General features: G+C 38.4%; 1 protein-coding gene across 8 annotated transcripts in view; it reads left to right on the forward strand.

Annotated features, from left to right (window-relative positions):
- The window catches only part of MLLT10 (MLLT10 histone lysine methyltransferase DOT1L cofactor), a 385,956-nt gene that overhangs the window by 301,725 nt on the left and 67,420 nt on the right, over positions 1-16,811 (forward strand). For all 8 annotated transcript variants that reach the window (XM_063921568.1, XM_063921569.1, XM_063921575.1 and 5 more), the window contains one exon: positions 2,236-2,408. In XM_063921568.1, the coding sequence (XP_063777638.1) occupies positions 2,236-2,408 (173 nt within the window). The remainder of the gene's footprint in view (positions 1-2,235; positions 2,409-16,811) is intronic.

Below are 16,811 nucleotides of genomic sequence, written 5' to 3' on the forward strand. Positions count from 1 at the left end.
TTTCAGTATAAATGTTGTACCGCCAAGATGACGACGACTTGTTTAGTGACCAAACCTCTGTTGTTCCTTTTTGCGTTAATAGATGCTGGCTCCCAACTGTTGTGATAATTACTTTCCATAAACATATGTATATAATTAGTAAACTTCATGGAATAAAATGTCTTAACCCTTAAAAATGTTACGTTTATCCACCGGGGAATTTTGTAATAATGGTTTTTATTGATGGTTTTGGTGACAATTGTTGATAGGCATTGATCTGTCCCAGTGACGTCGCAATGCGTTTCAGAGTTCTGTTTCTGGTTAATGAAGCTATTAATTGGTACTCATTAAATAGCTGAGGGACTAATAAAATCTGGAATTGCCCTTTAGGTAATGAATCTTAGTAAATTGGTAGTGGTAGATACACCAAGCACCCTTTTGACCTGCTTTTCTCCCTCTTCGTGCAGTAGGTGTCAGAGGAGGAAGGAGCACGCATTCAACCTCCGAATCTTCCATCATGCTGCTCTTTGTGTTCCTACAAGAAGACGGATGGGTGCCAACCTTCACAGAGGCCCCCATGAAAGGCTCCTACCTTTCTCCAAGCCCTGTGATTGATCTGTGTTGTGCATCCCAACAGGGTTTATTCAAGTGCTGAAAACCGGCTCCGTCACTCTCCCTTTTGAGTGATCTAGCTCTTTAGATTTGAAATGTCCTAATCTAGCACACGGTAGATAAATTAGAAGGCCTTACTTGTTTCACAGATGGCATCAGTCCCAGATGAAATGAAAATAAAAGTAATTTTATGCTCCGCATTTCATCAATGCAGTTTAGTTCTTTCGCTTTACCATTTTGTTTTGTTTCTTAATTGTCACAACCTCATTCTGAGCGTATTTTCCCTTATTTGTTCTTCCACCTCGCAAAGGTCATCTTATTATTATTTCCCAAGGACTTTTTTCATTGCTAAAAGCGTCTTCACTGTTCGTATTGGCTTGTTCTCACTGTTTAATCAGTATTTATTTTAGTTTGTGCTTACCTCAGTTTCTGTGCTTTCTCTTGAGAGGTGTTCAGAATTTGGGCAGGGTGTTACCTTTACGCAACTATTATTACTCTTGTTATATTTGACAATTACAAAGTAACTTTACAAGATTAAAAAATTTTATATATATATATATATATATATATATATATATATATACATACTGTATATAGATATATAGAATTCATTAAGCTTGACGCTTCTTAGAAGTAGTTTCCACATATTCTTTATGGGATTTAATTATCCATCAAAGAAAACCAACAGATAAAGTTTTGAGGTAAAAGTAAATGTTTTTGTCATTCTCAATGTGTCAGGTGTCTAAAGGGGAGGCAGTCAATTGACCGCCTGTCGGGATCCCGGCGGTCAGGATGCCGACGCAGGAATCCCGACAAAAGCGGAAATACCGGCTGTCGGAGTCCTGACCGCCGGCTGCTTACCCGTCTTGGGTGGGGGTCCACGCCACCACCCGGAGGGGAATAGAAACCTGTGGTGACCGAAGGGTGACCATCCAGAGGGGAATAGAAACCTGTGGTGACTGAAGGTCGCCACCGAGCCCAAAGTGTGGTGAACGCAGTGAGCCCGCGAGGCGACACACTGCGCTCACCGCCGGGATCCCGGCTGTAGGCCTCCTCACCATCGGGATCCTGACCGCCGGGATCTCGTACTGATCCCATCTAAAGTGCTTTGTAACCCTTTGACTATAAGAGTAATGTTGGATTTCTGTGTCCCTATGATGCAGCAAGGCCTACAATTGGGAAAACCCGCATACATGTACAACCAGACTGGGGTGCATTGTGTATTTCATTTTTGTTTTTGTTTTTTGCTTACTAATTGTAAAAATAAACTGAATCGTGACTGAATAATTGATGTTTCTCTCCTTTATACAGACGGGATATATTGACAGCTATGCTGTGTGGGGTGCATAATGAAAGGTGGTGTGGTGGGCTAGATAATAGATGTTTTAAAACTACATGTATATGTGTGGGCAAATCTGGTCAGACAATGATCGCATACACAGTCATCATCCAATCGTATTTACAGTCCGCCGCCCTTTTAACCTGCGGCCAGTTAGGTCTAACAAAGCAACATAACTAATGTCTGTATTCCTTGTGAGATTTGACTTGCTCATACAGCGACTGTGCCGCTATGAATTATACAGAATTGTGCAGGGTTTTGTGCGTGCCATGACGTAATCTCTGTTTTTCATACTTGTATTGCAGGCATATTCAGCAGCATCGATGTAGCAGCAACGTTTCCCAGTGCTTTATCTGGCTCCAGTACTCCTGTGTCTAGCTCCCATGCACCGCAGTGTGCTACTACTCATTTCCAGCACGGAGCCTCATCCCCACTGCCCTTCTCATCTACTGCTCCTGCCAGCACTACCACAACTCAGGTAAGCAGGCTTGTCTTACCTGTCAGTCTGTTCTTCCCATCACACTCGCATCCCGCTGGGTAGTCTGCCAGCCTTTGTACATCAACAAGTGTGCATGTGGTGCAACGTTCCTGAGAATATTCTACATTCATGCAGTTTTATGGAAGCAATAAGTGCTGCCTTAAGCCGTCTTCTAGTTGATAGTGTATTTGAGTGGTAGTATCCGTATTGGTTAGGCATTCATGCACAGTCAGCCTAGACTATTTGTATGATGGTGACGAGCAGCCTGGTAAATATGGAGAATGCTTCATGTGGTCATGTGATTACTTGGTGCCGGCATCTATCTCTCTTACTCCTCTTTACTATTTAAGTGGTGGTGTTTTGTTTCCTATGAGCCAATCCTTTTTTGTGGCTGAGATTATAGGCATCACTAGGAGCTGATAAGTTTGCCCCGACTCCCCATGTTCTTTCCGTGGGGCTGTCTACTACTTTTTTGGGGGGAATTTTATATACTGATTTATTTTTAGTTTTGCACATCTTAGAAGCATTCTGAATAAAGAATAATGTAACATGGTTTGTTTAAACATTGAATGTAGAGCAGTGTTTATTTATTTGCTTTTATCTTCCCATCATTAAAATGCAGAAGATGTGCACATGTACCCCCTAGACTTCTAAGGCTGGGCAGTTTAAAATAAGTATTGTACCTAGCAAAGGGGAATGGACATGAAATGTGTGTTTTAACGTTATTTCCCCTTTTTTGCGGGACCCCAATTGTCAGTATATGTACATTTTTACAACCCAAAAGAGGCATATCTGACAGTGAGGGCACCCCAGAAAAGCTTCTGGACCTCCAGTTGGCTTCAGAGCCCACAGTCGTTGCATCTTAGTTACTCGTGCATATTTTTAGATTGTCCCTCTGTACAGGCCTTTAGCAGATGTTTCTGCCCCCACTTTGTCTGCATTGTGTAGTGTTCATTCTAGCACCCTGCACCTTTCAAAATCCGTGCAGTTCCTCTTTCCTGCCTGGGGTGTCGCTCTCTGCTGTGATGCTTTTTAGCACACTCTGATCTGTTACTCAATGCTGTGATACAGACCTGTGTGTGCGGAGATGCACCAGAGCAGAAAGCGACACCCCAGGCAGGAAAGAGGAACTGCACAGGATTTGAAAGGTGCAGGGTGCTAGAATGCACACTAATTGTCATTCCCTACACCCAGGTTATGTTCACATAATGTTGCTTTCCTTGCTACTTAGACTGTCATTTGGGGTGTATGGGGGGAATGCGTCAAAACCTTCTAAAGGTCCTCTGACTCATAACCGCTGTGTACTATCACAGTGGCAGAGGTAATTAGACTTCTACATAGAAACCCGGGGTACAATATTGCTGTGTGTGACTGTAATAGCACAGCACTCTAGGATTGCTGTGTAGCAAAAATAAATACAAGGGGGTTCTGTTGCATGACCGGTATTTTATTATTATTATGGCAGTCATTACTTCATAGGATTGGTTGGAGAGGTAATAACAGTTGCTACCTTTTGGTTCAACCCATAAACCCAAAAGAATAATAATACAGAGATGGTGCTATTTACATAACAAATAGCAGTGAAGGAAGAAAAACAATACTGTGAAAGAGAGAATAAAAAATACTTCCCTACAGTATGTGGATCTTTTGTGGAGGAGCCGTCACGTCCAGGATATACGAAAATGAAAGGAATACAGTACTATCTATACTGGCTATTTTCTGCATTTAAGGTCTGTGCTGTGCTGCCCAGATAAAGTGTCACTGCACATAAACTAATCAGAAGCTCCCAGTCATGTAGCAGAGGACAGATAGTGCTTATTTTATGTCCTCATTGACAAGTATTGTAACAGCATCTGTGCTCTATTAGCCATTACTTAATGTTTTCTAGTTCACGGGGTACATTGGTGGACCTACACAAATACATATATAGCTTTACCCTCACCAGCTATCAAAATGTAAAATGCAGGTATACAATTGATAGCAGGATACGCAAATCTTTTGTGCCCAGCTCACTTGCTGTGTTACATAGTAGCCTCTCAGGAGTAGTGAAATTATGGATCTAATAAGTACTTACTTCAAAAGAAATAAACACATTGAAGGCAGATAAACTACCAGACCGTAACTACAAAACTGATGCAATTCCCACCTCTGGGGGTTGCATCACTTGCAGACTCCTACCTTTATTCTCTGTTACTCAGTCACCTGGGACACATCTGCTTTTACTCCAATCGGCTGCTGCCAATCAGTATAATTTGGCACGGTAAAATCTCATTCTTGCCTAGTCAGCTTTGAGCTGTCTGCAAGTCATGGAGGTAGGAGGAGGAGGAGGTGGTAAGGCTTGCATCAGGCACTCGCATTTCCTACCAAGCCATTGCCAGTGGACTGTAATTACTATGATCTGCTAACTATTGCAGTGCATTAAATCAATAAATAAATACAGAACTGTAATGATTGTTTTAAGTAGCATCATCATGTAATCAGTCAGTGTTTGTTTGTTTTTTTCCAGTAGATACTACAATTTAGGGTTTTGTACATTAAGATGTTTAAAGAAAAATTCAAATTCTTAAAAATAGTGTTTTCCTGGTGTGTGGTATGGAGTGCTTTTCCCCATGTACACCTGGAGATCTTGTACCCTCCGACCTGGCAGTCTTTTATCGCATTCCTTCAGTCTTATAGCCGATCGCATCTAGTACATACATTCTTTTTTTTCTTTAATATTGTAAATTTTTAGGTCACGTAAAAAATGTTGGGTACAGATAACAGATGTTGCAAGCAATCAATCAAATAATAAGGCTTGCTGTACATACATAGTGCAAATTGACAAAAAAAATTGTATGGCAGCAGGACAAAAAAATCTGTGTACAATACCAGGAGACTTGCAAAGCAATAGACAGTTATTACAGCAAATCTGCATGTAAGTGTGTTTTATATCATCATGCGTTTTTCAAACATAACCTAACCAGTTAAGGCTAACAAATGCCTAAAAACAATAGTCCAACAAACAAAAAAGGGCGAAAAAGAGAGAAAAAAGAAATAGGCACATATAATAAATTGCACTGCAGTTTAAACAAGAGTGGCCATAAAAAACATGCTCTGAAAAATCAAGCCCAAAAAAAGAAAAAATGGCCGCATAACTATAATGCCAAGTATAAGGGAGAGAGGAAAAAGATTAAGAAAGGATTTTCCAGGACCGACCTGACCTGAGACCAAAAGGACTGTACAACAGGGCATTCCCACACAAGATGCCAGAAAGTGCCTTGGGCAATGGTGCATTTAGGGCAAGCATCAGAGCGCCCACTGACAAACTCTGCAAGTCTAACCGGAGTCATGTAGGTCCTATGAAATATAAAAAAATTGAATCTGCTGAAATCTAAGAGACTTGGTAACGGTACGTGGGTATTCCATAGCTAGTTCCCATTTCTCATCTATCAGGCCCAGATCAACCTCCCACTTCACATGTAATCGTGAGCTAGATCTAGGGGATCTATTCATGAAGCAGTGAAACAAATGGAGAAGTGAGCCAGTGGAGAAGTTGTCCACCTGATTGCTATGTATAATTTCATAGAATGCGCTTTATAAATGTCACTTCAACACTGGTTGGTTGCCATGGACAACGTCTTCACTGGCTCACTTCACTGTTTTCACTGCTTCATGAATAGACCCCTAAGTCTTCCCCTTTCTTGAGCTGAAGATGAGGTGCAGAGATTAAGATGAAAATGAGGGTTGGTATTTTTTTATTGTAAGATCTCATCGATTTTCCACCAAGAAAACAACATTTCTCATTCACAAATAAGGCAGCGAGTGCCAGACAGGTGATTTGTTACTATATCGTTTAATTCAGATGTAGTTTAATCTTACACTTTATTTATCTAAATATATTTTTTAAAACTGCCATGAAGCTGTATTTCGATAGTCGTAAAAAAATACCTGAATGTGCTTTGCAAATGTCTCCATATTTTAGAGAGAGAATAATTTGGCCAGCACTGTAATTTGCTGCCTAAGATCAAATCAAGCTCTCCAGCAGTACACTTCTATTTTGTTCTGCGTTTTGTTTTTTTCATTTTAATCTTATCTGGTGTTCATTGTTCTCTGCAGTATCTCTTTAAACTGATTATCGTGCAATCATTTGTCAAACAAAACATGTAGCTGTTTACATACAATGACAAGAGATTAGGGGAAAAATAAAAGGCAGCGCCCAGTTGCTGGCGTTTCCCTTAAAAGTTATGATTTTGCAAATACTTTTATTTCACGTTAATGACCATAAAACTTAGACCTGTCATCTGAACACAGTGGATTACTGTCTGCACTTTAGCAGATTGTTAAACTGGGTACACACTAGACGACATGCAAACGATACAATGTCGCTCACAATTTCCCTGGAACTCCCAGACAAACAATATTGGTGGTAATTCCAAGTTGATCGCAGCAGGATTTTTTTTTAGCAGTTGGGCAAAACCATGTGCACTGCAGGAGAGGCAGATATAACATGTGCAGAAAGAGTTAGATTTGGGTGGGTTATTTTGTTTCTGTGCATGGTAAATACTGGCTGCATTATTTTTACACTGCAAATTAGATTGCAGATTGAACACACCACACCCAAATCTAACTCTCTCTGCACATGTTAAATCTGCCTCCCCTGCAGTGCACATGGTTTTGCCCAACTGCTAAAAAAAATCCTGCTGCGATCAACTTTGAATTACCCCCATTGTGCGTACACACTGAGCAAATTTACAAATGACCAAATGATATACGTGAGTCGTTCGACACTACCAAATTGTTGGGTTTCAGCTTAATTATATCGTTAGTCATTTCTAATGTACAACTGTACGATTGGCTCCAAGTCGTTAGCCACATTTTCAAAATTGAGTTGCATATACAGAGGACGTTGCTAGCGACCCGCGGGAGTGCGCATCGCTAGCGCCATATTGCGTCCTCACTGAACGATTTAAACAATTAGGCTTTATCTGCAAATTCATTTAAAATGTTTTTTAGTGTATACCCGGCCTTAGGCTCAATACTGATACAGTACAGAAAGTGAGACATCTCACAAATTGATGTAAAAAAAAAAAAAAATGTAAACTTTTATATATCCTTTTGAATTGCCTGAAGTCAAGGAAAAGTATGTTTACATTTTATCCTACTTAGGAAATGCTATAAAATTTGAGTACAAACATTATAACATTTAGTGGGGCAGTACGTTACTGCCTCACAGCACTGAGGTCATGGGTTCGATTCCCACCATGGCCTTAACTATGTGGAGTTTGTATATTCTCCCCGTACTTGCGTGGGTTTCCTCAGGGTACTCCGGTTTCCTCCCACAATCCCCCAAAAATATATTGGTAGGTTAATTGAACCCCAACAAAAAATGAACCCGTGAATGAATGTGACTGGCCAAATATGCTCTGTAAAGCGCTGCGGAATATGTGTGCGCTATATAAATAACTAGTAATAATAATAATAGTAGTGAGAGCTGCCATTCTGTAAATGTAAAACAAGTGATCACCCTCGTAGATTGCTGTAGAACAGTGCCCCTAATGGATAAACACTGGTATAGAATAGTTTTATTAAGGAATCCTACATAAAACTCGGGATTGCCATCTCTTACATGATGAGAAGTTTGTATAAACAGGGATGTACATTTTTGCATCGCATAAGAATATTTTTAATGAATAGTGAAAATGTTTAAAAATCTCACATTTCAGCCATAGTTTTGTGTATATTTAGCTGGAATCTGATGTAATTGGTGTTAGTCCTAACACTTCTCCTTAGATATATTATAGACTTCGAGCTAATATTTGCCACTTCTGCTTGTGCCTTATTGTGTACTTTCACGTTGCTTTTTTCTACATGGTGTTTACATTTTAGTTTTTCTGCATTATTTGTCACATATTCACACCTGTAGATGTATGCACTTTCACTGGCCAGTGTACCTATTTCCACCGAATTCACTGCTGGCAGACCGGTTCTCACCTACATTGTGAAGCATCCTTTATGTTTTCTGCTTAACTTATAAGTTATGTTTCCGTATTATATCCGCCTCCCCCACACCCCTCGCACTACTGACAGTCCTTAAGTCTTTGATGACTGCAAAAATTTCCGGATTTTTCTAGGACTCCTATCAAGGAAGGCTGCAGCCGAACAGACCCAAACACATTGGAATTCATCTAGTGCTTTCTGTTTCTGACTTCCTGCTCTCCAACTATGGGAAATTGAAATTGACAGGCCCTGAGCGATTTCAACTTTTCCTGGGAGTGTATTTGTTAGCCAGAATTTGGCATCTCTGTATCCCTGCCGCATGTAGGATTATAACTTCATATAGCTGCAGTATAAATGCATCATTTCTGGAAGGAAAGTATAAATAAAAGACAAATAAGATCTTCCACATAAAAGCAAATTATATATAGAACACTTTCCAAATCTTATTTTTGCTACATAAATATCGGATCAAGATTTTGTGCGTTGTAATTGTGACAATACACCATAATTGTTGTGCTATAAATGTAAATGTGTTTAAACTGTGCCAAGGACAAGAGCCTTGTAGGCAGACTGAGCTTATGGGGAGAACTTTTCTGCAGGCACTTTCCTGTAGGAAGAGGTCAGGGGGTAGGGTAAAAGCAAAAGGAATTTCCAGCTTGGGGTGGGGGAGGATTCTTAGGTAACATGTGACCCAACAGGAAGAACAAAGGCGTCCCAGTACTAGAGTAATCCTGTATTCCGTCTAATTAAAATCCTTCAAATCTTATTTTAGCCCTTGTCCCAGTGAGATTGGCTTCACATTTAAGTCATCATTCAGCCGGAGTGAAGTGAAGGCAGTTGCATGGTCTTGTACAGTGCTGCATGCTGAGACAGCTGCATCTTATGTTTCGCTCTTAGCTGTAAATGCTTTTTGCCTCCAAGCTGAAGCTTATTTAGTATGGCTTATCTGGTGCTCCTGTAGCAACCATCAGTCTCCAGGCAACCCAGCCACATTGACCTCTTCATTGAACTGAGTGTAGCAGGACCTCAATTTAGCTGCCTAAAACAATAGTGACGGAGGCGAATTTGAAGACCATATTGTATAAAAGGGAGGTCTGGTCCTTTTTCTTTCCCTGCCCCCTTGCCCCAATTATAACATCTTTAAGCCATTTAACCTTAAATCGGAGATGCACTTTTTAACACTCAATACTAGTTTGTTTGAGAGATTTATATTCCATTGTTAACTTTTGATGTTTTGTTTTACTCTCATGTATTGCACTGCTTAGATTCTGAGAGTTTGTGGGTGGTTTCTCTCTCGCTCTATAGAGATAGATAGATAGATAGATAGATAGATAGATAGATAGATAGATAGATAGATATAGATATATAATTGTCTGTGCATTTTCTTTCAGTTTTTGTAATGGAAATTCTAGTATGTGAGCCATAGTCATTCTGAATTACCGATACAATGTTGCAATATTCTGTCATTTAAAAAAAAAAAACGAGAAACAACAATTTGTAGAATAGAGTGTGTGTGTGTGTGTGTGTGTGTGTGTGTGTGTGTGTGTGTGTGTGTGTGTGTGTGTGTAAAACTAGTGTCGATTTAAGTGTGACTTGTTGCCCTTTTTGCAGAACGGATTTCCATGGAACTTTAATAATAAAGAATGGTTATGGAGTAAAATATTGAGTAGTATGATGCTGTCGCAGGAAATGTGCGCGATCGGATTTTATTTGTTTACAGATGGCCGGAGGCTTTTCATGTCCGTCTGTGTATAAATATATTGCACAATTTTATTTTTGCATATCACTTTTTTCTGTATTTGCTACAATGCACTGTGTGTAAATGTGTATTGGTACTGATGTTATCCTACATACAGGTTGAGTATCCCATATCCAAATATTCCGAAATACGGACTTTTTTGAGTGAGAGTGAGATAGTGAAACCTTTGTTTTTTGATGGCTCAATGTACACAAACTTTGTTTAATATACAAAGTTATTAAAAATATTGGCTAAAATTACCTTCAGGCTGTGTGTATAAGGTGTATATATAACCTAAATGCATTCTGTGCTTAGATTTAGGTCCCATCACCATGATATCTGATTATGGTATGCAATTATTCCAAAATACGGAAAAATCCGATATCCAAAATACCTCTGGTCCCAAGCATTTTGGATAACATTTGTACATGAATGTGTAAAATAGATTTGGGGAAGTAAATCTAATGCATGATCGGTATTGACTTAAAATGACCTCCATATGAATACACTGGCTGTATTGTCTTCATCACAATGTCCATTCGGCTGGAGTATAATGATGTAAAGCAATATTTAGCTAAATTGTATTACTCTGCTTATTACCCCCTCTAATATAGTGTATTGAGTGCAATACTGTATACGGGAAGATAGCTCCTGCTCCAGATAAATATGTTAAAAGTTATTTTATGGAGTCATCGTATAATCGTAACAGTGATGGAATGACACTGAACTGAACACAAGCTGTCTGTGGACTTAAAATGTGGTTTAAGTAGTGTGCCTGTCAGTTCTATTGTCTGCTCTGCGGAGAGCTCCCTCTTCCTGATGTCATCGAGATGCGTTTAATAGCATGTCACGTTCCTAATTTCTGACAGTTATTCTCTGCCAGAACAACACAGTCACTAATGTAAGAAACAATTCAACTTGTCATTGGGTTCAGGTCTCTTCTCCTGCAAAATGTGTGTATAGGCCTCATAAGTAGAATATTTTCGGACAATGCAGGATAATGTGTCTATAAATATATGACTCCCTAAATGTAAGAAGCAGGATATTTCATTGTATACAAGGAAAAAGAAAGGGAAATGTGCATCCAGTACATCCAAGCATACAGTACATACACGCACACATATACATATATTTATAAATGGTCTCTTATGAACACCTATTGTTTAGCTTTGCAGAATGTCAGGGCTTTATAAATAAAGAATTACAATACTTGCAGCGATACAGCTAGGCCTCTGGGCCTTTCTGTCAATTATCAACCCATAGAGCAGCACTTCCAACTCTCACGCTCCAGTTCATATAACATTAAGCACGGGTAGATTTTAAGCTCATGCAGCTCATTCTTTGTGTTAATTTTAAGTTTAAACTTTTAAAATCTTGCACACCGTTTGTTTCTGTAAAAAAAAAAAAAAATGTAAAAAAAGGCCAGCATATGGGTAGTGCCCTCTAGCAGTCTTGTGATTTGTAAACATATCTGCAGTTTCCTGTCAACCCATCAAGTTCCTCCAGCTATTCTGCAGCATTACAGATTCATGCCCCATCCACTGCTGCTACATGCTGATTTGTTGGCCACATTTTGCATCTCAGGCATTGGGTCCAGTTGTATATATCAACACATGAGCATCACTAGAATAGGAAAAAAAATGTACGTGTTATTCCGGTGTAGAAAATCCGCTTTCTCAGGAACCGTTGCTTGTTTATAGTGGAAACAAAGTACTTCTCCTATTTGTCAGCTTTACACTTTCAGTCCTGGTCCTCCGCTTCTTCTTTTCGCCTAGTGATACAAAGTATTGACAGAACAGGAAGCGAATAATCTGCTTGACCCCATCTCATTATGAAGAGGATAAAGAATGCAACTGGAAAAAATAAGCGCTTTTTAGCCAAGGCAACGGATCTTCAGAAATTTCTAAGGGGCTTCGGCATGGTCTCCATGAGGTGTCACAACTGATATTGGGTACAGGGGAGGGAGAAAAAAAAACTTACGATGACTTGTAGTTGTAGGAATAAAGTGGATCTGCAGAGGATTCAAGTGAGCAGTCTCTTCTGCAATTGTATCGAGCCAATGAACTGTCTCTGCATCAGTGCAACAAAATCTCCAGCAATATATCTATAGTAATAAAATAAGAGGCTTATTGATAGTATATAAACTGATTAAAGCAGTCTCAAAGTCGCTTTTTCATACATGGGACAGCACCAGAGACTACTGTGGCGGAGAGTTCAGTATGGTTTAAGTACAATGAAATCCCACCCCCTTCTTTATGGAAACTCGACTTGTGGGCATTCAGTATTAGCCTAAACAATGGCTCTGAATATGTTAAGCCCCTAACAATTAGGGAGCAGTTTGGGGCATTGAATAATGTCGAATGATGCAATTGAACCTGACAGCTTGAACAGTCAGCCCCCTCATGGGACCTGAAAGTTGTTCACACTTGGCTTCATCTCTCATCACACGCTGAGTATTAAAGCCCTACTTGTCGGGAGCTGAGGCAAAAAAACCAGGGGCCTGCTGAAGAAAATATTTTGTGTTGTACAAATTTAACCCCACGGTACCCCCACACTTTGTACAATTCATCCTGTAGATGTGTACAAGGTGTAAATGGAATTGTATAGGGTTCCGAGGATCTTAAGTGATCTCCCAGTTCGATTGACTTTTGACATGTCGTTTCAAGACTACCTGGCAGTGGCCAATCTTGGTTTGGCATTACCAATATAGGTTGCTGTTTTTTGTTCATTGTCATCTTTTGTTATAAATTTATAAAAAAATAAAAATAAAAAAAAGTTTATATTTTTAAAATAACCTAGGTCAGCCTAATTTCATTTGCATCTATTTGGTATTGTGTGAGATTACGCTTGCAGACTTGTGTATCAAAAATCATTTCAGTACTTGGCTCCTTGGATAGTTCAATGCATAGAAAGTTAATTGTGATAATGTCGCACTCAAGGCTTATCATGTGTTTTAATGGCTATGCCTGATTCACTGCAGAACATGTGTGCGCTATAAACTGCTTCATGTTACGATTAATTTAGTTATTGCACCGTATAAATTGGTATTTTACATGAAGCATCCGGATTCTTGTCTAGATCACATTTCTAAACCATGAATGAATAGTTTATGCCAGAACAACAACCTGTGATTTTATTTAGTGCCATTACATCTCTTGAAATATATTTACACTGGCTGCTACTACTACAGAGACATTACTAATTTCAACTCCCATTTCATTTTCAGCTATTCTTTTTAATTAGACCCACTAAATAAACATAACAAGTAGGCAGATATTCATCAAAGCTTAGAGTGATAGGGGGAGGTGTACTAAGCAGTGAAAAGAATGGAGAAGTTGCCCATGGAAACCAATCAGCATTGAAGTAACCTTTATCATTTGCATACTATAAGTATATACAGGTTGAGTATCCCTTATCCAAAATGCTTGGGACCAGAGGTATTTTGGATATCGGATTTTTTCCGTATTTTGGAATAATTGCACACCATAATGAGAGATCATGGCGATGGGACCTAAGTCTAAGCACAGAATTCATTTATGTTTCATATACACCTTATACACACAGCCTAAAGGTCATTTTAGCCAATATTTTTAAGAACTTTGTGCATTAAACAAAGTGTCTACATTCACACAATTCATTTATGTTTCATATACACCTTATACACACAGCCTGAAGATCATATAATACAATATTTTTAGTAACTTTGTGTATTAAACAAAGTTTGTGTACATTGAGCCATCAGAAAACAAAGGTTTCACTATCTCACTCTCAAAAAAATTCCGTATTTCGGAATATTTGGATATGGGATACACAGAGCAGGTGATTGTTTGCCATGGGCAAATTCTCCACTGGCTCACTTCTCCACTTTTTTCACTGCTTAATAAATCTCCCCCTGTATCTCTCTCCACTTTGTTTCTCCACGCTTTGATAAATATTCCCCTTATTAAAAGTGCATAAATGTAATCGTTTTACCACCTTTTAGAATTCGAAATTATTCTAATAAAAATATTGGGAGAAAAACAAGTAACAGTATTGTTTACTTTTCTCCCAGTAGAACTCAGAGTGCTTTACATTAGCATTTGCAACACAAAACAGTGCAAAGTGTACATAATTTATGTAATAATCCAGAAGTGATTTCAACTGATTCCTTGCAGTTCTTTAGTTTTACTGATTGTTTAATCATAATATATGTTCTTCGAAATAATTTTAAGCCGAGTAGTGTTGCCTTATAGGTAATTGTCTGCACTTAGTATAATATTAGGGCAATGGATATTGTCTGAATCAAAATATAATTCATTATAAATAGGCGATGTTACCATAGTGGACAGTATACTGGATATATATAGTAAGGAATAGATATGAAATAAGTTTGAATGTATGAGGTAATGTTTAGCTGATTTAAGAGATTAGGTTTGTGTATGTGTTTATATAGATATACTGTATATTTGTGTTTTACAGCAAGATGGTAAAAAATAGTGTAGGGAACAGGTTTATTCTGCTCTAGTCATAAATAAGGCCAGAGAGGTTACAGTAAGATCAAGAGTCATTGTAGAGAAAAGGTATTAGGCCATAAATGATAATAGGTATGTGACAGAGCTCTGTTGGTCATTGGAATTCACAGGTGTGCTTACAGTAGATCAGAATCTACTGGTTTGTCTATTGTCCAGTGAAGGTTAAAAGCTAGGGAGTATAAATTAACTACTATGAAAAGAGATCACATCCATTGATAAAACATTGTGTAACCGACCCCAGGAAAACTTGTCAATACAACAGAACTTTGGATGAAAAGACATTCCAGATTTTACAATACTATACTTGCTTAAGGCAGTGTGGACACCACACTTTTATGACACCATGCCTCCGTGAACAGGACACGACAGCCCAGTTCAATGTTTGTTTTATTACACCTTGGAATCTGACAAACCTATAATTACCTATTCCATTGGAAACTATGAGAATATGATAGTTTGAATTGGTAAAATATGAGATAAAAGGACCAGACTTGTAGTTAGGAGTTAGAAGGAAGAGGGAGAGGGAGAAGAAGAAGGAGAAGGAAGGAAGTCAGTCAGGAGGAGAAGTCATGGAGAACATGCAGAAGGAATGATTCTTGGGATGGCAATCTTTAACTTGCAAGTATACATTTTATGTTAGCAATTGAAACTGTTTGTGAAACTTATGTCATGTTGTTTTATGTTATGTAACGAAGGAAGCATATATAATTATAATTAGTATATATATCACTACTGTGTATATCTTATTCTGTACGATTTGATCTGCCTGTAAATAAAGAATCATATAAAAAGAGCGGTAATATTCAAGCTTGAACTCTCTTTAAGGAATCTTAACTTAATAACTTCATAAGTCATATGTATAAGGACTGCATATATGTATCAGCCAATTAGTTTGTAAGCCTGACATAATATATTTGCAGATATATATGATAAATGCATATTAATTGAAATATATCCATATATTAAATACCATATATGATATATTAAATATTAATATTCATAAATATGATTCCATAAAGCAATATTGGCGACCACGAATTGGACTTGTTATTACTGAATCTGATTATCTGATCTATAATATTTATGAGGAGTAGCAGATGCTATAAGCTGGCTACCAAATCTGCAGAATCACGGTGGGGATGTATCTATGAAAATTTATTACCATTGTGTAATGTCAATTTTGTATTCTGTATAACCTAGGATAAATGTGTTAGTGCAATATACGTTATTTTAACTAACATAATATCTATTAGGAAGCAGCACCAAAGGCTATAAGCCTGCTGGCAAAATACAAGATCACAGTGGAATAGGTTACAAATGAGAATAAAGAATTTAAAGGCCTAGAATAGAAAATGTGCACAGTGGAAAAGAGTATTTCCAAATAAATGTATAAATGTACCAGGTATTAGAGTTTAACCTTAAGACACCGGTCAATCTTAAGGAGAGGATACCTTCAGTACTAAAAACAAAGAATATATAAATTTAGCATTGAAATGTTAAAAATGCAAAAGTTTTCTGTAGCATTTAGAAAAATGCGCAGAACTGCGGCTCTAGAAGCCAAACAGAAATGTAAAGAAGAATCAGGTTCACGTCTTCGTAAGGCGTGCCTGACCATTAATGCAAAAATGCATTCGTTATTTAAGTCCCTTAAACAGAAAAATAAACAGAAAAAGTTTGGGGCAGAAGCGAAAAGCCTGACAGTTTGTAATCAAATTGTCAAGATCTCTGATGAAGAGATAACATCCAGCAAGCAAGCTGAGATAGAAACACCAAACAGGAATAGTGTTGAGGTATGTGAAACTCTGTACACAGAGTCTACAGGAGTCAGAAATGACTTAATCAGTCAAGATCCTAAAATTAAGGAAAGTTACATGTTGCAGGACTGCATCAATGTGCAGCGCATGGAGTCTGCTATGGTCACACAGACCACCAGCAGAACAGCCTCTGTGGTAAAGGAAGAAAGTAGCAATGTGCCGGATGTGTCTATCATCAGACAGCACATTAATGTAAAGGAGGTAGCAGCAATAGGAGATGTCCCCTATACTGTGTCTAGTAAGGGGGAAGATCATTGTAACTCAGATTATGAGTATTCTGCTGAATACACTCTCAGAGTTCCCAATGTAAATGAAGAATTTGTTATGCCCTTAGGCAAAGGTGAATTGTCAGCAGATTTAAACA

This window comes from Pseudophryne corroboree, chromosome 5 (assembly GCF_028390025.1).
Source record: "Pseudophryne corroboree isolate aPseCor3 chromosome 5, aPseCor3.hap2, whole genome shotgun sequence".
NCBI lineage: Eukaryota > Metazoa > Chordata > Amphibia > Anura > Myobatrachidae > Pseudophryne > Pseudophryne corroboree.